Consider the following 25319-nt stretch of genomic DNA (forward strand, 5'->3'; position numbering starts at 1 on the left):
TGATTTGCCACCTCCCCCTTCTTCTATAGACATTGCCAGACATAGGGTCTCGAGAGGACTTACTTTGTTCTCCAAACTCTTATCAGCGCTTTCTTTCTCTGCCTTAGCCCTTATCTCCTATTCCTCTGACCACTGGCATTCCATCTGAAGTACTGTCATCTTTTAATAGTTCTGTCTTTATTCCACAATTCAATTTCTCTTTTACAAGCATTATCCATCCAACTCCTATCTCATTTCTCCACCCAGTTATTTTCTGCCTCTCTCTCTCTCTGCCTTCAATAGTCTCCACATTCCATATTCCTCCTACTGGTCAAGACACATTACTCAAACGTTTGGTCAATTTATAATTCAATATTCTATAATCCTTGTTGTTCTTATGAAACAAATAACATGTGCTGTACAGCCGTCTTTCCGTCACTCTTATCCAAATTATTTTCATGTCTATCCAATCTCCAAATCACTTCTTAGTACACAAATTGTAACAAACTTTTTTAGCCTGTAAAGTCCAATCCTTTATTAGTAACAAACCTTTCCAGTCTGTAATGCCCAATCTGGCTACTCTATCTGGTAGCAAATTCACAAGTCTTTTCAATACACTTCTTTTCAAGACACCCCATCTTTCCAATACACATTAGTGACAAAAACGTTGTAGTCTACCGTGTCCAATCCTTTAATTGTGACAAAACCTCTTTAGTCTACCGTGCCCAATCTTTTATACATTTCCAATACACAGGCCAATCCTTTACACAAGTGGGCTTACCTTCGCTGTCTGCTTCTAAGGATCTTGTCTGGAACCAGGCCAAATTCAGACTGAGGGACCTTAGGTTTTTACCGGGAGCTTCTTTGGGAGGTTGGACTCAAAGGGTCCGACTAGAGCTCAGTTTTCTCCCCTTCAGATCCCGGCCAACTGCACCCTCCTACTCAGTCATCTGTTGCTGGTCCCAGCGAGATCCCTGCCGACTACAGCCAAATGTCAAAGTTTGTTTCTTAAAAAGCAGACAGCAACAAAAACTGTTAAAGGTAAACCATGGCAATCTTTAATTGATTCGTCAGACGAGAGTGTCAAAGATCTACAATGAGCACAAACGTTGCTCAGTGCTTCTCGGGCTCCATTCACAGAACAAAGGAAAGTTAGCACAATTATACATTTTTCGTATCAGTAAAACACTCCTACCAAGTCTGAATGTGGCATGACTGAAAGATTCTGTAGCCTTTCAGAATATAAGAAAAGCTGGATCCAAATCAAGCTCATCCAATAACAAGTTATTACTTATCTCTGGAGCTTTAGGATTTTTTTTCTTCCAATCTTGGCTTCTTTATGGCCTTGAAAAGAAGCACATGTTATTACTGCAAGATTCCATCTTAATTTCTTTATTAAAAAGACAACCTGTCCTCCATATTATGTTCCATATAATTTACAAAGTCATTCAGACTTGGCACTGAGCCATTCTTTTGTTCTACTAGATCCTGCGTTTGTAGAAGAATTACTCAATTTTAGATTTGACTATTAGCTCTTTCACAACCTTCTCCCTGCTCCACATTCTATGTTACCCAAATTCATTTGACTCCCTTTCTCCAGCTCTGATGAACAGCTCCAGACCAGATGTGTTAACTCTGTCTTTCCACAGATGCTGCCCGGCCTACTGAGTTTTCAGCATTTACCGTTGTGATTTCAGATTTTCAGCATTTGTGTTTTTAAACAAAAATCATTTACTGTTGTCCTTGATCAAATCATAAATACATTGTTCACCTTAGACATGGAACCATTGTAAAGGTGCACAGATTTTGAAATGGATGCCAAGCACATTGACCAGAATGGTATCGGGTCATAGAGGTGTCCATAATAAGAGAACAAAAATATATTTATATAATCTTAAACTTTCCTCTGGTGGGAAAAACTAAAACTTGGGGCTCAATCAAAATTAAATTTAAGACTGTCAGGAGATAAATCTAGAATTTTTTTTTTTTTAAGATTAGAGATTAAATTGTTTAGGTTAGATTAGAAAACCCAATTTGGAGGAACCTGGATCACTTTGAAATATCAGTTATGCTGGGGTCATTGAAATTTAGGAGCTATTGGTATTGGAGACACACATTAGCCACAATCTGAAGGATGGATAGAAAGGGCTTGTGCAGTTGAATGTTCTTTTCCCATTCCATCTTTAAAATTCTTTATTTTATTGTTGATATTACTGGGCCTTCTAATTTTGGTTTCACCTTACTATGTACATGATCACATAATTCAGTTCAAATGCATAATATTTTAGAAATTAAATGGCGGGTGTAGTGGTAGATACATGCATCATGGATAGTCCAGGCCGAGGTGCCACAAGACAGGCAGTCACTGTGCCTTTTGTAAAGGGCTGCAAAGAGATGCCTGTGAACTATAGACCAGTAAGTGTAACATCTACTGGAGGAGATTCTGAGAGATAGGATACACATGATGTGTTGGGTGCAGAGGCTGGTGGGGTGAAAGCTGAGGATTAAGAGAATGTTATTCTTATTCAATCTCGAGGGAGGGAGAGCGAGTTAGAGCAGGACTGTGGGACTGGATGAGGGCTCCACCCTCAACAGCAGGGGGGAAACCATGTTTACACAAGAGGATATTTCAGATGTCTAAGAGTGGAAAGCCTTATGTTGGGAGTAGATGTGGGGGAAATGGAGAAATTGAGAGTTAGGGTTGGAGCCCTTGCAAGAGGCACGGAGGCGAGGTCAAGGCGACTATGCGGTTAGTGGATTTAAAGTAGACATCACTCGATGGTCTGTCCTCGGTGATGGAGACAGATTAAGAAAGGGGAGAGATATAAAATTAGTCCAAATGTATTTGCGGGCAAGTGGAAGGAGCTTTGGTGGGAGATGGCATCTTATCTGGCATGGAGGAGTTGAGCCAAAGGGCCTGTTTCCATGCTGTATTACTGTCAAAGAGATTAGGATGTTCACATTAATTTCAGCAACATCAAAATGACTAACCTCAAGGTGTAACTCATTATGTGGAGATCCTTGAGAAGCAGTCATGTATCAGTGAGCATCTCTTTATTTAACACAACAGATGCAAGAACCATGAAGACTGATGGATGCCAAACTTGCAAGACCACAATTGTACAGCACAAAGCCAAAGTATTCAAACTGCATCAAATATTTTGAATTTAGGAACTATTATTCATGTTTAACTGCCTGGGATTAATTCAGCAAATGCATCACTGATCAGATGCAAGACCCAACTTGAACAGCTCTTGAACACTGTTTATCCTTGTGTTGTGAACCCGACATACCAGTGTTGCCGTCACCATAACAAACAGATTCAGGCTGAGGGAGGTGGAAATGGATGGGCGGCAGATGACTCATTATGTGGAGAGTCTTGAGAAATATTAACATATCAGCGAGCATCTCCTTATTTCACGCAACAGATGCAAGATCCATGAAGAAGACTGGGATGCCAAACGTGCAAGACTACAATTGTAAGAAATTTGAATCAATAAATAAAATGTTTATATTTAAGCACTGCAATAGATTTATTCCTTATTGTCTTTTAAACAAAATAGAGATCAAGCTGTATACCATGCCAGTTAAACATGGCACTAGAGTCTGGACTGTACATAGCTTTCAGTCCTCATATCCAGGACCAGCCTTTAGTTTCAAAGTGCTTTTACCATTTAGTTAAAAGTATTTTACACCAATTCGGAGATACATGTCCATATCAAAATGAGAGGTGCTTAATATTTGCTTATCTATGCAATGCCAGACACATCCAGTGTTACAATAGATCCAGGACAGGATTCATTTGATGAGACACAGCATTCCTTTTCCAAATAACAAATGGATTATTTGACAGGTTTCTAGTTTGCACACACTCGGTCTGTATACACTTTTAACATCAAATGGAAAAGGGCATTGAGATTAGAAAACAAACACAATCAGTGAAGAATTTGGGAACAGTCTTGTATGCGAGGTTTCATCACTCTTCACTCGAGATGCAAAAAGCAGTAAATAAGACTGGAGGTGAAATCCCATTGAATTTGCATCTAGATTGGTGTAGACACCTATACACGTCCCTTGCTTGTGAACTGAGACTAACCACCAACTCCGTCCACTGAAACACAGAAGAGTTACAGGTGTAGAAAGGTTTTCATATCTTTGCATTTTCACTTTTCTTTTTGCAACAGGGGCATATATGGTGGGCAAAAGAAATTAAATATCTGTATTCTGTGCACGCAGTCTTAGAACATTGAAAGGTTGTAACAATCCATTTTAACACTGGTTGCTGCAGCAGTTGCTGTCGATACTGGACAATGCGAGATGTTGTGCTCACAGGTTGGACTTGGGGCCAGTGTTCACAGGAATGGCTCTCAGCTCTGTCCGCATGCACAGGTACTCCCCGATCACGGCCATCAGGGCAATGCACACAATGTTCACCAGCCACCAGCTTAGCGCTGTGGGAAAGTGCAAATTGTAGATCCAACAACCCATAAAGTGGAAGATATGGACGGTCACGGTAAAATCCAAACACTGCTTTCCTCTTCGGATAAAATACCATAAGCCAAGTGCGCTGGTAAGGAAAACAAAAATAAAAGTTAGATTTTTATGCAGGAGGTGGAAAGCGATGATTTGTGATTAAGTCTTGACCTGAAACATCACCCATTCCTTCTCTCCAGAGATGCTGCCTGTCCTGCTGATTTACTCCGGCATTTTGTGTCTGTCTTTAGTGATTTTAGATTGTTTGGCACTCACCACCATAAATATCTGCCCCCAGACTGTGGCTAATATACCATCTACAACATGCACTGCAGTATTTAACCAAGGCTACTTTGATAGGAGATCTCAAATCTGCGACCTCTACTACGCAGGAAGGCAAGTATGTAAGCAAATGGGAATACCAGCAACTTCAGCTTCTCTTCCAAACCACACTTCATCTTGATTTGGACTCGAATGCTATTCCTTTATGCTGCCAGAATTCAAAGCCCCAAATACCACGCCCAACATCAACGTGGAAGTAATTTCACTGAGGATTACATGTCACTGCAGCCTTCAAGGGTAATTAAAGATGACAATAAATACAGTCTTTGCCAGCAACACCCACATCTTGCAAATAGAACTGATTTGATACTGCAGTGCCAATGGAAGAAAGGCTGCTGCAGCGATGGAGCAAATATTAAACTCAATTCCCAGCACCACAGTTGTAAAGAAAAAAATCCCATGGCACTATTTTACAAAAGGATCAAGGGATCCTCTTGTACTGTCCAACATAATCCCTCAATTACACATCTAGGAAAAGACAGTGCATAGCAAGCTCCCATGAACAGCACTGTGACGTCTCTCTGACAAATTGATTGTGGTATTTTTCCACTGTCACAAGACTACAGAGATAATGAATTGGCTGTAATGCATTTTGGCCAGTCCTGAAGTGTTGAACAAATGCAAGTCTTTCCTTCCTTACCAGGGGACACGATTATTAAATCTTGGGAATGGAGTTGTTCTACCGATAGAAACCATAATCCAAGTGGTATGCCAAACCAAGATACATTGCTACACTAAAGCTTTCAGCTTGGGAGAGGCCCCCTCTATATCAGCACTAAGTCAGTTGCCCTCTGGCAACTCAGTCAGATTCTGATGGATCCAACCCAGGGGTTAAAATCATTTTACATACGATTACTAGAAACTAGTGAAAATAAAGGTTTTTTTTTAAATGGTCTAATTTGGTTTCAACATAGTTAGAGATGAAAGGGAAAATTCTCACCTCAAATGCCCCACTATTCCCTTTTTCATAGCACTGAATCAGTATATTGCAAATGATCATAAATGATTATAAGATCAAGAAGCCTTCCTGTGCTTCTAAATGCATACAGTCCTGCCTATTTTACAAAATAAACCATACAAAGCATGGGCAGAAATAAAAGAGCAGAAATTAGGCACTTCAAGGAAAAAAAGTGTGTTTGATTTTTTACTCCATTTGTTTGGTTTATTTAAGTACGAGTTGAGAAGTGTGAGTTGAAAGATGGATGACAGGCAAAAATAGAAAAGGGAGTAGGCAGCGAGTGTACAACTCCCCAATGTCCATTCTCGTTGAAACTACATACAGCATTTTGGATACTGTTTGGGGAGGGTGGGGGTTGGATGAAGCAGCAGTAGCCAGCTTTGTGGCACCAGGTCCAGCTCCAAGGCACAGCAATGTTGGATGAAGTCTGCCAGTGCTATAGTGATAATTAGGGAGACAGACAGGAGGTTCTGTGGCCACACAGGACTCTCGGATGGTGCATTACCATCCTAGAGTCCTGCCTTGGAGCAGTTGCATAATATTCTCAAGGGGGAGAGGGAGCAGCCGGAAATCATTGTGCACATTAACCCTCTTTGCAAGAGAGCTGCATTTGAACTGGAGGGGAATTAAATTCTGGAAGGGAGATTAGGGCAGGAAAGGGAATGAGATCCTGCAGAGTGAATACAGGAAGCTAGGCAAAAAGGTTAAAAAGCAGGACCTCTGTGGTAATCTCAGGATTACTCCCAGTGCCACGTGCTAGTGAAGGCAGGAATAGAGAAATGGGCCAGATGAATATGTGGCTGAGGAGCTGGTGTAGGGATCAAAGAACCATGCAGATTATTATCTGAATTGTGTCAGATTAGGAAAAGGAGAGGTGCTACGAGATCTAGGTGTACTTTAGTCACTGAAAGTAAGCTTGCAGGTACAGCAGACAGTGAAGTAAGCTCATGGCATGTTAGCCTTCATAGGATTTGAGTACAGGAGCAAGGAGGTCCTACTGCAGTTGCACGGTTTCCCTGGTGAGATCGCACCTGGAGTATTGTGTGCAGTTGTGATCTCCCAATTCGAGGAAGGACATTCTTGCTATTGAGGGAGTGCAGCGTAGGTACACCAGGTTAATTCCCGGAATGGCAGGACTGACATAAGATGAAAGAATGGATCGACTGGGCTTATATTCACTGGAATTTAGAAGAATGAGAGGGGATCTTATAGGGAGCCCTGAGCCAGGGGTCACCGTTTAAGAATAAGGGGTTGGCCATTTAGGACTAAGATGAGGAAAAACTTTTTCAGCTGTGAATCTGTGGAATTCTTTGCCACAGAGGCCAATTCACTGGATGTATTTTAGAGAGTTGGATATAGCTCTTAGGGCTAACAGAAACAATGGATATGGGTAGAAAGCAGGAACAGGGTACCGATTCTGGATGATCAGCCATGATCATATTGAATGGCCTACTCCTGCACCCATTTTCTATGTTTTCTATGTTCCTAGGACTCGGGTTTATCATTTTATTGGGATCTCTGCTCTGGAAGAGGTGATCCCAGTTAATTCATTGTCACGTACACTGGTACAGTGAAAAGCTTTTGTTGGGTGCTAATCAGTCAGCGGAAAGACAAAACATGATTAGAGCCATTTACAATTTTGTGCAAGTGGACTACATCTAAACAAGGGGTACTAAAATCCTGGAAGGAATTTTGCCAGTCCTGCTCAGGAGGGTTTAAACTAGATTGGTAGGGTCCCAGAGTCGAAAGGAGTCAGATGAGAAGTTGGGGGCAAATACTGTAGTCAAAACTAGTAAGATTATCAAACAGGATAAGCAAAGAGAGAAAAGACCAGTAGTTAAGCATGTGGATACAAGGAATTGTAGATGCTGGTTTAAACAAAAAAAGAGTAACACAGAAGGTCAGGCAGCATCACCGGAGAACATGGATAGGCAATGTTTTGTGTCGGGTTCTTTCTGACCTGAAACATTACCTATCCATGTGCTCCAGAGATGCTGCCTGACCTGCTGTGTTAATCCAGTACTATGCACCCTTTCTGGTGTTTAAGCAGCCAGGTTAAAATGCAGTATTGTCCTCAGTCTATTCTACACATATACTTACCATGTGAGCGAATTGAGGACAAAGGCCATCATCGAGAGTCTGCCCTGCCCCGTGGAAAATCCCAACACCTAAATTCACAAAGAAATCATTATGAAAACAAAATTAAAACAAAACCACGTCCAAGCCTTAAATTGCTTCTGAATACAACACATACAGTATAGTTTAACTTTACTTCTACACAATTTTGTTTTGCTGGTTATGATGTTTATGAAAACATAACAGCTGTGCTGCAAAATATGATCTCAACTGTAATGGGCTAAGTGATTTATTGCAAAAATATACTAATTTCAGGTTATTTACCATATTGCAGTGTGAGAATGCACCAAATTCTTTCCTACCATTTAGTATTCCACGTTACATGATACACTTTGGACTCAGTTTAAAAAAAGTTTTAAACAGTAATATTAAAAACCTCCAGTGACTTGCGAAGACAATATACCTTTTGTAAACCTATAAAACCAAAATAAACAATATTTTATAATGCCAACCATGCATTTTGCTTTGAGCTACAGACTACTGACTATTTTTTTTTTAATGAATACGTGAAAGAACATGCAAGGCTAGACCTAGGTAATTCAGTGGAATAGGATATCCAAAACAGTAACAGTATGACTAGTATGACTTTGGCTGTGCTATCATTATGATTAATACTAATTTAGCTTCAATTATAAAATATCAGTGCCTACACGGCATTTTATTATAAAGCAACCTGGAATTTACCAAAGACAGGTACAATGCATTCAGAAAGTATTCAGATCCCTTCACTTTTTCCACATTTTGTTACGTTACAGCCTTATTTTAAAATTGATTAAATTCATTTTTTTTAAATCATCAATCCACACACAATACTCCAGAACGAAGAAGCAAAAACAGGTATTTAGAAATGTTTGCAAAGTAATTAAAAAGAAATAACTGAAATATCACATTTACATAAGTATTCATACCCTTTGTTATGACTCAAAATTGAGCTTAGGTTCGTCTTGTTTCCATTGATTATCCTTGAGATGTTTCTACAACTCGATTGAAGTCTGCCAATGGTAAATTAAATTGATTGGACATGATTTGGAAAGGCACACACCTGTCTATATAAGGTCCCATAGTTGACAGTGTATGTCAGAGCAAAAACCAAGCCATGAAGTCGAAGGAATTGTCCGTAGACCTCCGAGACAGGATTGTGTCGAGACACAGGTCTGGGGAAGGGTATAAAACAACTTCTGAAGCATTGCAGGTCCCGAAGAGCACCATGGCCTCCGTCATTCTTAAATGGAAGAAGAACCTTGGAATCGCCAGGACTCTTCATAGAGCTGGCCGCTCGTCCAAACCGAGCAATCGGGGGATAAGGGCCTTGGTCAGGGAGATGATCAAGAACCCAATGGTCACTCTAACAGAGTTCCAGAGATTCTCTGTGGAGATAGGAGAACCTTCCAGAAGGTCAACTATATCTGCAGCACTCCACCAATCAGGCCTTTATGGTAGAATGGCCAAACGAAAGCCACTCATCAGTAAAGGCACATGACAGCCCGCTTGGAGTTTGCCAAAAGGCATTAAAAACAATATTCTCTGGTCTGATGAAACCAAGATTGAACTCTTTGGCCTGAATGCCATGCGTCACGTCTGTAGGATACCAGGCACCGCTCATCACCTGGCCATTACCATAGCTACGGTGAAGCATGGCGGTGGCAGCATCATGTTGTGGGGATGCTTTTCAGCGACAGGAACTGGGAGACTAGTCAGGATCGAGGGAAAGATGAACGGAGCAAAGTACAGAGAGATCCTTGATGAAAAGCTACTCCCCCCCCCCCCCCCCCCCCCCCCCCCCCCCCCCCCCCCCCCCCCCCCCCCCCCCCCCCCCCCCCCCCCCCCCCCCCCCCCCCCCCCCCCCCCCCCCCCCCCCCCCCCCCCCCCCCCCCCCCCCCCCCCCCCCCCCCCCCCCCCCCCCCCCCCCCCCCCCCCCCCCCCCCCCCCCCCCCCCCCCCCCCCCCCCCCCCCCCCCCCCCCCCCCCCCCCCCCCCCCCCCCCCCCCCCCAGAGTGTTCTGGACCTCTGACTGGGGTGGAGGTTCACCTTCCAACAGGACAATGATCCTTAGCACACAGCGAAGACAATGCAGGAGTGGATTTGTGACAAGTCTGTGAATGTCCTTGAGTGGCCCAGCCAGAGTCCGGACTTGAACCCGATCGAACATCTCTGGAGGGACCTGAAAATAGCTGTGCATCGACGCTCCCCATCCAACCTGACAGAGCTTGAGAGGATCTACAGAGAAGAATGGGTGAAATTACCCTAATACAGGTGTGCCAAGCTTGTAGCCTCATACCCAAGAAGACTTGAGGCTGTAATCGCTGCCAAAGGTGCCTCAACAAAGTACAAAGTAAAGGGTCTGAATACTTATGTGAATGTGATATTTTAGTTATTTCTGTTTAATTACTTTGCAAAAAAATCTAAACACCTGTTTTTGCTTTTTTATTATGGAGTATTGTGTGTAGATTGATGATAAAAAAAATTAATTTAATCCTTTTTAGAATATGGCTGTAACGTAACAAAATGTGGATAAAGGGGTCTGAATACTTTCTGAATGCACTGTTAACCTTTTAGGTCAAATACCCTTCACGAGATTCATTTGCTGCGCTGAAAGAGGTAGCTTTAGAGATTACAGAGGCATTAGTAGCAATCTTTCAAGAATCATTAGTCAGAGTGGTCCAAGAGGAGTGGAAATTTGCAAATGTTACTCCTCCGTTCAAGAACGGGGCGAGGCAAGAGGGGAAACTATAGATCAACACAAAATGCTTCAGTCTGAAGGAGGGTTTCAATCTGTAATGTCATCCATTCCTTCTCTCCAGAGATGCTGAGTTGCTCCAGCATTTTGTGCCTATCTTCTGTTTATACCAGCACCCACAATTCCTTCCAACACAGAGGAAACTATAGGCCGGTTAGCCTGACTGTAGTGATTGGTAAGATTTTAGCGTCCATTACTGAGGATGAGGTTTTCAAGTACATCATAGGCCAAATTCAGCATAGTTTTGCCTAAAAAATCTGCTGGAATTCTTTGAGAAAGTAAATAGCAGGACAGACAAAGAAAAATCAGTAAATGTTGTTTCCTTGGATTTTCAGAAGACCATTGATAAAGGGCCACACGTGAGGCTGCTAAACAAGATCAGAGCCCATGGAAATAGAGGGAAGATACTAGCATGGATAGAAAATTGGCTGAATGGCAGAAGGCAAAGAGTGAGAATAAAGGGGGCTTTTCTGGTTGGCTGCTGCTGTCTAGTGGAGTTCCACAAGGGATGGTGTTTGGTCCGTTACTTGTCATGTTGTATACTAATGATTTACTGATTGATGGCTTTGTAGCTAGGTTTTCAGATGATATGAAGATAGGTAGAGGAGCAGGTAGTGTAGAAGAAGCAGGGAGTCTGCAGAAGGACTTGGGCAGGTTGGAAGATTGGGCAAAGAAGTGGCAAATGGAATACAGCATAACAAAGTGTGCAGTCATGTACTTTGGTAGTAGGAGCGAAGACGGAGACTATTTTCTAAATGGGGAGAGGATTCAGAAATTGGTGGTGCAAAGTGACCAGTGAATGCTGGTGCAGGATTCCAAAAATGTTAACTTGCAGGTTGAATTCGTAGTAAGGAAGGCAAATGCAATGTTAGCATTCATTTTCAGAGGACTAGAATATAAAAGCAGGGACGTGATGCTGAGGCTTTATAAACACTGGTCAGATCACATTTGGTATTGGGGTGGAAGATTGCAACCCTGTTTCGACTATTGCAATCAACTCGATGTGCACAAACGGAAGATCAAATAGAACAAATTGCCCACCAACTTTAGGCTGTGCACGCCACATGAAAGAAGAAGCATTTGGTATTGAGAGTAGTTTTGGGCCCCACATCTGAGGGCAGATGTGCTGACGTCGGAGAGGTTCTGGAGTACATTGACAAGAAAGATCCGGGGATGATTGAATTCATGTATGATGAGCGTTTGAAGGCTCTGGTCTTGTACTCACTGGAGTTTAGAAGAATGACGGAAGAATCTCATTGAAACTTACCGAATAATGAAAGGCCTAGATAGTGTGGATGTGGAGAGGAAGTTTCCACTAAAGGGAGAGTTTAGGATAGATCAGCCATGATTGATTGGCGGAGTAGGCTCAATGGGCTGTATAGATTAAATCTGCTCCTATTACATGAATTTATGCATGTGTGAAGTACAGGTCCACACCTGATGGTCTGGTGCTCCCTTTAATCCAGGGAAAAACCAACAAGACCGCAGACGGAAAATTGGCTTGGTTCTAATGTTTCTGAGAATTGCGAGGTGATGCATTTGCAAAATAGCAATTGGCAAGAGAGTATACATTACAGGTTCTCCCCAGCATATAAATTCTGGATTTATATACAGCCTGCACACAATGACCATTTGGGATCAGGGCTGCATGTATGTTCTGCCGGGTGCAACACGATTTCCGATTTGAGAATTGTTCGGATCATGAACGGTTTACAGAAACGGAATCCTGTTGTAACCTGGGGAGGATATTGGGAAGAGCGAAGTGACAAAGGAACCTGCAGTATAAATCCACAGATCTTTTAACAATGAACAGGCAAGGCCATTAGGAATGCTTTCATTTGGTAGCTAGGACACAATATAAGTGGAGGAAGGTGATCCTATAATGTACATAATGTCATAGCTCAAGTATCACTTACGGGTCCAGTTACCTTACAGAAATGTTGCGATCAAACAAGAGTGCAGAAAAGATTTATGATGACATTAGCAAGAAGAACAAGGGTGGAGGAAAGGCTCAGTTGGGCAAGATTGTTTTCTTTAGAACAAAGGCAACCACAGAAACAAATTGGATAGTTGTACAAAATAAACTGTCCATTACAAATGGCTGGGAGATCTAAAACCAGGGGAGATGAAGAAGTTGGCCCCTAAATTCTCACCATATTCATCTGCTTTTTAATTTAGTTCTAAAATTATTTTTTTGAAAGGTAACCAAAAAGGTTGACGAGGCCGTAGACATTGTCTATATGGACATCAGCAAAGCATTTGATAAGGTTCCACATGGTAGGTTACTTTGGAAGTTTAGATTGCATGGGATCCATGGACACGAGCTCAGGGATCGATGCTCTGCCCATTACTGTTTAATGTCTGCATTGGAGTTTAATGCAAATAAGTGCATGGTTTGACATTTTTTTATGGCAAACCAGGGCAGGATTATCAAAGTGAATGGCAGGGTCCTGTGAAATATTATAGAGCAGATGGATCTTGGAATGCAGGTACACAGTTCCCCAAAAGTGGCATCACAGGTAGATAAGGCGATCAAAAAGGCTATTTGATCATTGGCTTTCATCAGTCAGCATATTGAATATAGAAGTTAGAACATTATGTTACAGTTATACAAGATGCTGGTGAGTACTATAAACAGGTTTGGTCAACCTGCTATAAAGAGGATGTCATTAAGCTGGAAAAAGTGCAGAGAAAAATGAAGATGTTGGCAGGACTCAAGGGGCTGAGCTATTGGGAGAGGTTGGGCAGGCTAAGAATGTATTCCTTGGTGCCCAAGAGTTAATCTTATAGATGCATATAAAATCATGAGGGGAATAGATAGGGTGAATGCACAGAAGGTTTTACCCAGGTAGGGGAATCAAAAATAAGATACATGTCAAAGGTGAGAGGGACGAGACATAATACAAACCTGAAGGGAAACCTTTTCACACAGCGGGGCATGTTTTATGGAATGAGCTGTTCGGCAGCATCTTTGGAGAACATGAATACATGATGAATACAGGACCCATCTGCAGATACTTAAGAAGTCTGAAAAAGGGTTCCGAACCGCAATGTCACCTATCCATGTTCTCCAGAGATGCTGTTACTTCAACACTTTATGTCTTTATGTTTCCATTAATAGTATTCAGCCAAGACTTTACCCAGCTTCATATACATTTAGCACACCCATAGGTATCACCTTCAATCCATGCTGCCCTCTCAAAAATAAAGTAGGATAATCTTGTGCCTTAACATAGAGGAGGCAGGTTTTTATTTGGAATCTTTTGCAAGAATCAAAGATTATTTTACTTTAAGAAAACTCACCTCATAGTTAAAGATTTGATCGAGCGAGCGACTATTCTGTACCAGGCTGTCCACCAAGGCTAACCAGATGCCCAAGAAGCTGTAGTAGATGCACTGCATCAGGATGATCTGAGACACAATGAGAATGGGATCCCACACATAGCTGCGGAAGTGTCCGGCCATTCCCACTGCTCCTTTTGAATTCACAACAGCAGTGATGAGAACAACTGCTCTTAGTCTTTAGTTATTGGGGGCATGGCTTATGCAGAGAGAAAGTGCTGTGAGAAATGTATTAAACACCAAGGACCCAGAGTTTAGAAATGGATGCACTCACACACCTAAAAAAATAAGGAAAAACAGAAAGTCATTCAGATGAAAAATCCAAAATTACAAAGTCATGATTATATCAGTAAGATAACTTCATAGAAAGTTAGATGAAAAAAGTAAGCAAAATATTTGTGAACATAAAACACTAAAATAATTGGGGAGCAAAATGACACCTTTCAGCCCCTCGTTCCAGATCCTGCCTTAGTTGAACAGCAATTCCATTTAATCATCCTGAATTCACCAATACCCTTATCTGAAAAGTCTATTTTGCATATTCAATTAAAGTAAGATCATGAAACCATTAACCAAGGGAGTCTGTCTATGTCACTTCCTGCATCTTCATCGACTTGTCTTTAGTGAGTAGATTTTATTCACCTTTAAAATTATGAGTTCATACATTGTTAGATACACAGAAAATCTTAGTGAATTGGGGCCAAAAGCACTAACAGCTTTGGCGATAGGGAAAGGTCAGGGGAAAGTACAAGATCCCTCTCCTTAAGGGACAGGCTAGATGCAGGAAAAATGTTCCCGATGTTAGGGGAGTCCAGAACCAGGGGTCACAGTTTAAGAATGAGGGGTAGGCCATTTAAGACAGATGAAGAAAAAGTTTTTCACCCAGTGAGTAGTGAATCTGTGGAATTCGTTGCCACAGAAGTCAGTGGAGGCCAATTCACTGGATGTTTTCCAGAGTTAGATTTAGCTCTTAGGGCTAACGGAATCAAGGGATATTGGGGGGAAAAAGCAGGAATGGGGTACTGATTTTGGATGGTCAGCCATGATCATATTGAATGGCGGTGTAGGCTCGAAGGGCCGAATGGTCTACTCCTGCACCTATTTGCTATGTTTCTATCAGATGAGTACAGCACTAATATGAAGATATCACATTGGAAACAATAGTTTATTTGCATCTGCCTCATCTAATTATTTAATAACCTCAGTTAAATCATCTCTCAACTGTGGAAACAGTAGGTATGGAAGGCTACGCAATCCATTCTGCAGTTCAATCCTAAAATAATTATGATGAACGTGCACTGTAAGCCATCAGAGGGTAATAGATTTGCTGCCAGGGTAGCACTGCTCAAGTATCACATTAATTATTAGCTCAGTAATGTGCGCCCAGGTTCAGAGCTTCAACCCACGAGCCTGTTACCAAAGCTGATGAAAGGTTGACATGGAGAAGAACGCAGTGGAAGTTAATACAAACCTGAAGGGAAACCTTTTCACACGGCGGGACATGTTTTATGGAATGAGCTGTTCGGCAGCATCTTTGGAGAACATGAATACATGATGTGACTGTCACATGCCCCTAAAATTAATATTTTTTCAATTCTATTTGGCCTCACTGCGAATCACTCCTATCCAAGCATAGCAACAAAATGACTGGATTTATGGATATCTAACAACTGGAATTTACTTTCTGGAGCCGGAAGCTTCAGCAAGTTACCTGCCTGGCTTCTTTAGTTCATGACACCAAATGCCGGTGCCATTTAAAGGCATGCAGCTGAAAGACGCAATGCATGCTCCTCCACCTGGACAGAATCCTGCTCCATCTGCACTCCAGCAACCTCAACTAAAGTGCACTGATATCTAAGCTGTCAACACTGAAAATGAACACCAGTCTTCAGATGAAAACAAATGGTTTAGATAGCAACAAGCTGAACAAAGCCAATAGCAGGGCTGCCAAAATTGGGTGAGAGGTGGGAGTGAGATATTGAGACAGACCAAGCACGAGGGAGCGCAGCGACAGAGGAGGGAGGGGAGTGTGTGGGAGGGGGGTGCCCCCCCTCCTATGGTACGGAGCTTTTGCATTTTTCAGCTTGAAATTGTGCAATCTGGTGCATACTATAGCAAGTCTTTTAATTTACACTTGAATGCAACATTTATTCTTTACATTGGATTAGTAAAGCATAATGTTTCTATGTTTCTAATTGCCTGCTCAAGTTCGTTCCTGCCTTATATCCTCAAAGGCCCCGTTTGATTTCCTCTCTTAATTGTACATATGCTTCCTTTTTCTTTTTGACAAAAATTACAACCTCTGGTCAACCAGGTTCCCTTATCCTTCTCTTACTTGAGGGAACTGCAGATGCTGGAGAATGTTACACAAAAAAGCTACTCAGCTCTGGCTTCGGCCCGAAAACCATTTTACCACATCATAGATGCTGTGCAACTTTCTCCAATAGCAACCTCCCTTATCCCTTACTTGCAGGAAATCTCCCCTGCTCCTGCTTTTAAACCATTACCACATCCGATTTGACTTTACCTTGACAGCAAAGTCCCACTTTAATCTCCTTGGCTCCTGCTCACTACCTTATCCGATTTGATACATTGACCCAAAGTCCAAACTGTTAAAACTTATGTAGGTGTTCAATGCTCCCAAAATACTCTTCCACTGAAACATCAGTCACCTAGCCAGGCTCGTTTCCCAGTCCAAGGTCCAGTATGCCCCCCTACCCATCTCGATTTGGACCAAGATACTGTTTCTGGAGGAGAGAGTCTGAAGAAGGGTCCCGAACAGAAATGTCACCTATCCATATTCTCCAGAAATGCTATCTGACCTTCCATGTTACTCCGGCACTTTGTATCTTTGTTTAGTTTCCAGAAACTCTCTCAGGTACACCCAAGAAATTCTGCTCCATCTAAGCCCATTGCACTAAGCAAGTCTCAGTCAATATTGGGGAAGTTAAAGTCCCCCACTATAACAACCCTGTTGCTTTTGCCAGAACGTTAATTATAAATGAAGGGCAACACTGCAAATCAGGGCAGAACACAAACTGAGGATATAATAATGCATACGGTTTTGATGTTAATCAACATTTACAGTATTGGTATTTTCTTACAGTACAAGAACCTATGATGCAGAGAGTCTGATGCAAAGATAGTAAAAAGTAACAGGTAGTGGTTGGGAATAGAATAATTTGAAGGAATTAATTACATTCCTTACAGTTATAATCTAGTGTTTCAATGTGTAGCATGCCTGGGCAGGTGCAGGAAAACCTCCACACCCTGTGCGGCGAGACTGGGTGGTTGCTCAAAGCCACGGAAGAATCAACAAGGTAGGCGGACAAGGGATGAGGTTTAGTTCATAGAGAGTTTAAAAATCAAAATACAAAACGTCACGGTTCATTTTTACCCAAGTGATAGACAAAATTGGAGTAAACCAAAACGAGTCAGGGAGATGTGACAGGCATGAGTAACAGAGGGGGAAAACCCATTCCATTTGACCAATTTGCCAACCTTGGGGTTGAACCACTATCTGGAAAAATTAAATAACTGGGCTTTACGCTCCAAATCAGCTTGAAGGAAGATAACAAGATGCCAAATCTGCATCAATGAAGTAGCCAAATGAGCGAAAAATGACAAAACAGTGCTTAAATGGATATATGAATAAAACATAACAAGACGGAATAATTAATGGAATAAACGGAGATTTAGTGAGTTCGATCTTAGCCATTACAGAAAGATGGTGACCAAAGCCGAGATTCATTTTGTTTTTTTCAGGATCTGGGCATGGCCAGGTCAGCATTTACTGCCTGCCCCGAAAGCTTGTGAAAAGGTGGTAAAGCGCCACCTTGATCCACTGCAGTATTTTTAATGAAGGTATTGTCTCAATACTGTTGGGTAGGTAATTCCTGGATGCAGATCAAGTAACAGAGCAGGAATGACATTAGACGTTGAAGTTTAGATGGCATGAAACTTGAAGACAAATTTGTGGGTGGGTGACATATAGTGATGCAGTATTCACATATCTCATGTGACCTGGGTTCAACCGTGACTGTGGATGCTGCCTGCCTGCATTTTACCTGCTCCAATTTACTCCCACATCCTGCAGATCCTACAGATGCATTGTTTGATTAATGGGCTACTGTAAATTGACCTAGATTGTCACCATGTACTAACTGGGACATGTAAAAAAAGGATAGATTGCAGCGAATAAGTGGGGGAATTGGGACTGATGGGTGTGCTCCATTACTAGCATAGAGTCAGTGGGCTGAATGGCCTTCTACATCTTAAGGACATATGAGAAACAAAGTGGTGGAGTTCCATTAAGTTGTTGTCTTTGGAGGTGGAGGTTGAGGCCAGCTGTTGAAATAACCCAGGCAAGTAACTGCAGTACATTGTGTAGATGGTACACACTAGAGTCCCTATGGGTAGACATAAAGCTGGAGAAACTCAGGGGGTGAGGCAGCATCTATGGTGCGAAGGAAATAGGCAATGGTTCTGAAGAAGAGTTTCGACCCGAAACGTTGCCTATTTCCTTCGCTCCATAGACGCTGCCTCACTGGCTGAGTTTCTCCAGCATTTTTGTCTATCTTCGAATTTCCCGCATCTGCAGTTCCTTCTTAAACACAGAGTTCCTATAGGCTTGTGGTAGAGGCAAAGAATGGTTTGCCTAGGGCTAGGAGCTGCTGGATCTTGGATGGTTTAAGAATTTGACATAAATTGAAGGATGATAAGGAAATCTCAAACAAGAGTCAGCATAAATCAGGGCAATCACATCTGTCACAAGTGTTTGCCGTTCAGTGGGATTCTCAGTCATTGAACTGGAGTCAAATCTGCAAAGATTGCAGCTCATCATGGCGGAAAGATATTACTGAGTTGCTTAACACCTGGAGGTGATCACACCACCAACACAGTTTTTTGATTTGGTCAGTGATCAGGGACAAGGAATGTGACCATAAGCTATGTGTAGGCAGGAACTGCAGATGCTGGTTTACATTGAAGATCACACAAAATGCTGGAGTGATTCAGTGGGACAGACCTGTATAGTATAGCAAGGGAAATTATACTGTTCTTTGCAAAGACCAAGAGTCTATATGGGTCCAGTCACCTAGTTAGTAGGAAGGACAATTTACAGAACCAATTAATCCACCAGAATTTCTTTGGGATGCAAGAGTAAACCGAGGCATCCAGGCCAAAACACGACAAGCAGTCTCCATGGTCAATGTTGAAACGGGGTCAGTCAAACCATGCGACTGTAGCATCACTGTGCTGCCCACTTGGCATTCACTTCAAAATGAAAGAAGCCATTGAAGACTTGTGTAGCATAATGGGTTACAGCATTATGGATTTAGATCAGTCTGTGGCGAATGTTCTGGTGAGCCACATGACTAGAGGAGCAGCAAGGATATTTAGCTAAATAATGGGGCCAAAGATCAAAATTACAAACATGTGGCCACACAAAAAAAATAGAAAAGCTGCAGAGAAAAATAAGTATGGGAAACACTAAATTCTGCTGCAGTGAGGGACAGAGAATACAGATCTTACATCAGTAGACAAGACCTGAAAATACAAACATCATTTCAAAGGCAAAACCACAGACACTATATGTGAATGTATGTAACATTCAAAACAAATGAACAGAGGGCACAAAAAGAAAGATAATATTATATCCACTACAGAAATGTAGCTACAGGATATCTTAAAACCAACGGATCCAGATAGGTTAAATGAATGGGAAAAGACCTGGGAAATTGAGCTTATAGTGGGAAAATGAAATTTAAAAAAAATGAAACTACTTAAATGGTGACAAAGATTAACACTGAGATGAAGGGGATCTGGGTGTCCCAATGAATGCTTTGCAAAAGGCTTATATACAGGTAAGGCAATTATTTAGGAAAGCTAAACAAAGTCATCATTTATTGCTATGGGAATTAAATACAAACCCAGAGAGGTCATGCTTCAGTTCTATAGAACATAGGCAATACCAATTCAGTGCAAGATTAATCACCTTCAAAGCGTTGGAGGCATTTTAGAGAAGATTTGCATTTTAGAGAAGATATGGAATTAGCAATGTTGTTTTCATGTTATACTACCTTATGAAATAGGAGGCCATTCAGCCTATGCCAGTTTCTATCAATCTCATTCCCCACATTTCATTATGCAGAAGGGTCATGTGAGCATTAACATCAGGAGCATAACATAACCCTGCACAACAATACAGTAAGATCAATGACTGGATTGACTGTTACATCAATTCTGCATTCCTATCTACTCACAGTAACCATTCATTTTCTTATCAATAATTTATCCATCACTGCCTTAAAAATATCCAAAGGCTGCACTTCCACTACTGCTCGAAGAGGCAAGTTCTAAAGATTCATTCAAAATTTAAAAAAAAACATTATCTTAAATGGGTGATGCCTTATTTTTTAAAAGAATTACCCAATGTGCTAAATTTAGGCAAGATCAGTACAAGAGAAGGGTCTTGACCCAAAACATCACCCATTCCTTCTCTCCAGAGATGCTGAGTTACTCCAGCATTTTGTGTCTATCTTCAGCACAACATTCCTCTGTCCAAACAATGACATCTGATCACCAGTTATTGAATCAGCAGTAGTAAAATAATTTCACCTAAAACAAAACATTAGATCGGCTATATACTATACAAGAAACTACAGATTCTGGAATTATCAAGTATTTTTTTAAAAAGTATGGGAAGTATCCAGCAGGTCAGGCAGCATATGTGAAAGAAATGGACAAATGACATTGTAGATGAGGGCCCTTCTTCAAACTGTAGAAACAAGGAACTGAACAAAAATAATGATAAAATTATGAAGTAACATAGCAGGACAGACAGCATCTCTGGAGAACGTTGACAGATAACGTTTCAAGTTGGAACCCTTCAATAGACAATCGACAATTGACAATAGGTGCAGGAGTAAGCCATTCGGCCCCTCGAGCCAGCACCACCATTCAACGTGATCATGGCTGATCATCCCCAATCAGCACCCCGCTCCCGCCCTCTCCCCATATCCCGACTCTGCCATCTCCAAGAGCCCTATCTAGCTCTCTCTATCTCAGACTGATTGTGAGCAGGGGGGAGAAGACAGCTGGAAGAGAGGGCAGGTAATAGGTTGATACAGATGAGGGCTTTTTTTGATAGACAATGACCACAGCTGAAAAGACAGAACGTGTGAGACAAAAAGTATTGAGTTGAAAATCGTGGGCAGGATGGAAAGCCTCATCTTTGGACCAGCTGCAGCAAAAACAGAGAAATTGAGTACCCCCCGTACCACCTGGACTTGCACCTATTTCTCCACTCTAATTCTCCCACCTTGTTTTTTTTTCTCATCCCGGGCCTTGCCCTGCCCCTCAGCTCTTCCAACTTTCACCCCCCTCCCCTCATGTTAAATTTACACCACGCCCCTAAACTCAGTAAAAGTTTAAGGAGGCAAATAAACCAGAGCCAACATATTTTCAAGAAAATAAACCCCAAACATATTTCAACAGCATAAAGAGTAACCGACGCCAGCATACTCTCCATTGAGTAATGTCAACATTCAAAGGCAAGTAAGCAATAATTAAGTGAGCACGAATAGCGTGCTCCACAGTTTACCCACATCCAATGCCTCGTGATTACAGACTACAAACTTGACAATGCTTCATCAGTCACTGGAGTAAAGTAGTAACAGTCCCCAACATCGAGGCAACAAACATCACGGGAGGGGCTGGTTGAGAAATGAAGATAGGGGGAAGCAGCGGGGAGGCTGGGCATGAGAGAGGAAGCGCGATGGGCCGGACACAATAGGCCGGGTTGGGAATGGAGGGGGAAAGAGCTCGCTCGGCCAGACTGACCAGCAAGGGCATGTGTGGGGAGAGGGAGCAGGTTGGTGGCGAGGCCGCGGCTCAGCCCGGGGCTCTAGCTGAGATCCTGTCACGTAGCGCGACTGCCCGAGGAAGTACAAACCTGTAGAGGAGACAGTGCTTCTGCAGCTCAGCCGCCGAGAGGGTCGGGTCGGGTCGGGTCGGGTCCGGCCCACAACTACAACAACAACAGCAGCGACAACAACCGCCGCCACCGGAGGAGGAGCTTTCAAAATAAACAGAGACGCGGCACCATCCGGGCCCCGGGCGCTCACATACCGTCACCGCCGCGCCTCGTCCACGTCACATCCGGCGGCCCCGCCGCTTAGCAACGCCGGGTGTCCGGTAACTAGGGACAGGCGGGCGGTCGGTGGGTGTCCAGCTGGGCCCGGCCCTGCCCAGCCCGGCGTCAGGCAACGAAGGACGGGCGGACGGTGCCCAACGCCGCCGCTTAACGACGCCAGGTGTGTTGGCTGGGGGTCAGGCAACAAGTGTACACGGCGCGACTCTGCACTGCAAAGATTATAGAGGAGCTTTGCTGCACACTATCTAGTATATTTGCTGCACTACCCGCTGGGGATGACAGCGCCTCTCATATTAACGTCAAAATGATGTCCGGCCACTCCCGTCCGCAACGACACCCATTCCTTCTCTCCAGGTATTATCCCTGACCGGCTGAGTTAATCTAACTTTTTGAGCTGATAGAAACTTACAGAGGCAGACATCATCTGGGCAGAGGGAGACCATCTCTGCTTCTCATGGCTGATCTCTCATTGGGACGAGAGAGAATGAGGATTCAACAGTGTTTAAGTTCCAGAGTTGGGGGTGGGTTTGGTCATGTCTGCGAAAAATAATACTTTTTTTCCAAGAGGTAACAAAATGGATTCCAGTGCAGCCAATTGATGCATTTCATGGGCTTCAAGGTCCCACATGAAAGACCAGCAATATATTTCTCCATCAAAACGGTGTTCGACTTGGAGAGAACCTGCAGGGGTGGTGTTTCTATGCACCTGATATCCTTTGTAAAACAGATGAGTCTAGTTCTTCTTTACAAATGGAGACACAAGATAATGCAGATGTTGGAATTTTGAGGAAAACTAAAACTGCTGGAGGAACTCAAAAGGGTCAGGCAGCAACTGTGGAGGTAAATGGACATTGATCCTGACTTGAAACGTCATCTGTCCATTACCCTCCACGGGTGTTTTCTGACCCACTGAGTTCCTCCAGCAGTTTGTTTTTACCGCTAATATTCTCATCTGCTAGCCTACACTTGCTGCTGTTGCCCTGAACAACTTATCTTTTGATTTATTTCACTTTCTGTAGCCTTGGGCCCTAATTATGCATTTTTTTTGTTAGCTACATGTCTTTGTTCCTAACGTACTCTGGCACTGCATCCAACTATTTCTCTGCTACATCACGATTATATTGAAGCTGCCTCCTACATCTGAGAAATGTAATCAACTTTGCTTCAACATTAACTTCCACCCCACTAGCCCCAGCATCTAATTTATTATTATTTTACATAAATGCCACATATATTGATTCCAACACCAGTTACATCTTCCCCTCCCCACCCTTTCTGCAGGGACCACTCTCCATAACTCCCTGATTCACACCCCTCCCTCCCCCTTTCCTTATCTCTTTCTCTCCTTTGGTTATCCCTACATCTCCTCTCTCATCACCTAAACAGGCTTTCCAGTTGATTTAGAGATCCATTTGCACCTCCTCTAATCCAGGGCTGTCAACATTGGGTGAGAGTTGAGAGTGAGAAATTGCGAGGGAGCGTAGCGACCGATGGGGGGAGGGCGTGGGAGGTGTGTGTTCCGGGCCAGGGTTAAAACTCCATGGTGTGTGGACAGAGCGGTCGACAGACATAGAGCCGCCGGAGGTGAGGGTGCGAGGTGTGTGCCGTGCCTCAGGGGGGAAGGGGGGCTGGTGCTGGGACCACCGCCGCCGTGTCTCACCTATCACACCATCTGCATGGGAGAAACTAAACCACTTTTCCCCCCCAAAAAATCATCCCGCAGGCCGGTAGTTTGATAGCCCTGCTTTAAACCAGTGCTTGAATCACATATCCTGGGAAAAAGACTATGCATTCACCTGATATTCCGCTCATAGATTTTACTCACCTCTAAAACAATTTTTGCTTTATTTTGAACTTTCAGCACCCGCAGATATTTGAGCGTGAGAAATTTTGTGATCAGCGTGAGAAATTAGTGAAATGCGTGAGAGTTGGCAGTCCTGCTAATAATGCAAACATTTTATGCAAGTTCCAATTGTTTGGTCAAAAATCACTTATTACTGCTTTATAACAGTTAAGTTACTTTAAGACCTTTTTCAGAAATGATGGCACTCAACAAACAATCAACTAACAAATTAAAGCAAATTAAAAATAAATAACATGTTCCCTTTCCTGACTCGACCTCATAAGTACTTTAACGCTGTTAACAGGGCAAAGGGATATTAATCTCAAGAATCAAAATGGGGAAAGTGGGGGCAATTTTGCTTAAATGGTCATTCTAAGCCCATTCAGATCTTCATAGAGTCAGAGTTATACAACATGTGCGTGGCTGGCCCAATTTGTCCATAATGATCAAGTTGGCATTCTGCGTGCCCAGGGACTAGCTGCCGTTCCCAGATTAGCTCGCGTCCCAGGGACTGGCTGCAGTTCTCAGGTCGGCTCGCCTGCCCCGACCCTGCGAAATCGAATTGAAAAAAAAACGTGGTTTTTCGGGTTACGGGCCGGATTCAGCCCGTGTGCCGTAGGTTGCCGAACCCTGTCCTTGATGTTTGGCCTCATTGTGGTCCCCCCATGTTTTACAACTGATTCACCTGGTTAGTTCTATCTCTGGCTGCTTCATGTTGTCGGCGGCTGCACATCCAACCAAGAAAGAAGAGAAGAGAAGAGACGCAACATCACTCACAGCCGCCAACTGACGCGCTTCCCCAGACCGCACAGATCGCTGTGATGTGGCGCAAAGAAACAACCTGGGCAGGGACTGAAGACAGCGTGAGAATTCTGTCATCAGCGTGAGAATTGGCTGAAATGCGTGACTCTCACGCTCAAAGCATGAGAGTTGGCAGCCCTGTCTAAGGCCAGGATGGGACAACAGACGCACAGGGAGACACATACGCAAAGGAAGACACACACACACACACAGGGACACACACACTCCTCTCCCCCCCTCTCCTCTCCCCCCCCCTTCTCTCCCTCTCCCCCCCTCTCCTCTCCTCTCCTCTCTCCTCAGTAGATAGGGTGGTTCCTCTTTCTCCTGGGGTCTAAAGGATTCCTCCCTTTTTTTTCTCTCTAATCCCCCTCCCTTAATATACGGTGTAGCGTGGATCTGCCGTGCGAGTGAAGGGCAGGAGGGAGGGAGGGAGCGAGGTTGCCATGAAAACCGGCAGCGCTGCGCTTGCAGACGGTTACACCGCTGCCCGGGACCGACGCGCTTGAGTGCGGCAGGGGGGGGGGGGGAGATAGTTAGTGTGTGTGTCACACTGC

The 25319-nt window shown here is 43.2% G+C and overlaps 1 protein-coding gene across 1 annotated transcript; it reads right to left on the bottom strand.

Annotated features, from left to right (window-relative positions):
- Positions 1–1017: 1017 nt before the first annotated feature.
- sys1 (SYS1 golgi trafficking protein) lies at positions 1018–22059 on the bottom strand. Its single transcript, XM_055652020.1, has 4 exons — positions 21921–22059; positions 13928–14244; positions 7853–7920; positions 1018–4546 (listed from the first exon to the last, which is right to left on the bottom strand). The coding sequence occupies exons 2-4, from the start codon at positions 14087–14089 to the stop codon at positions 4306–4308; spliced, it is 471 nt and encodes a 156-aa protein (XP_055507995.1). The 5' UTR covers positions 14090–14244; positions 21921–22059; the 3' UTR covers positions 1018–4305.
- Between the last annotated feature and the right edge of the window lie 3260 nt (positions 22060–25319).

Source organism: Leucoraja erinacea, chromosome 21 (genome assembly GCF_028641065.1).
Source record: "Leucoraja erinacea ecotype New England chromosome 21, Leri_hhj_1, whole genome shotgun sequence".
Lineage (NCBI taxonomy): Eukaryota > Metazoa > Chordata > Chondrichthyes > Rajiformes > Rajidae > Leucoraja > Leucoraja erinaceus.

What these genes read in the sequence shown, in the direction of transcription:
- sys1 (XM_055652020.1), bottom strand. Translation starts at nt 14,089, where the DNA reads ATGGCCGGACACTTCCGCAGCTATGTGTGGGATCCCATTCTCATTGTG. An exon ending in ATCAAATCTTTAACTATGAG is followed by an intron (nt 7,921 to 13,927) that starts GTGAGTTTTCTT and finishes TTGTGAATTTAG; the next exon opens with GTGTTGGGATTTTCCACGGG. An exon ending in GTCCTCAATTCGCTCACATG is followed by an intron (nt 4,547 to 7,852) that starts GTAAGTATATGT and finishes TTTCCTTACCAG; the next exon opens with CGCACTTGGCTTATGGTATT.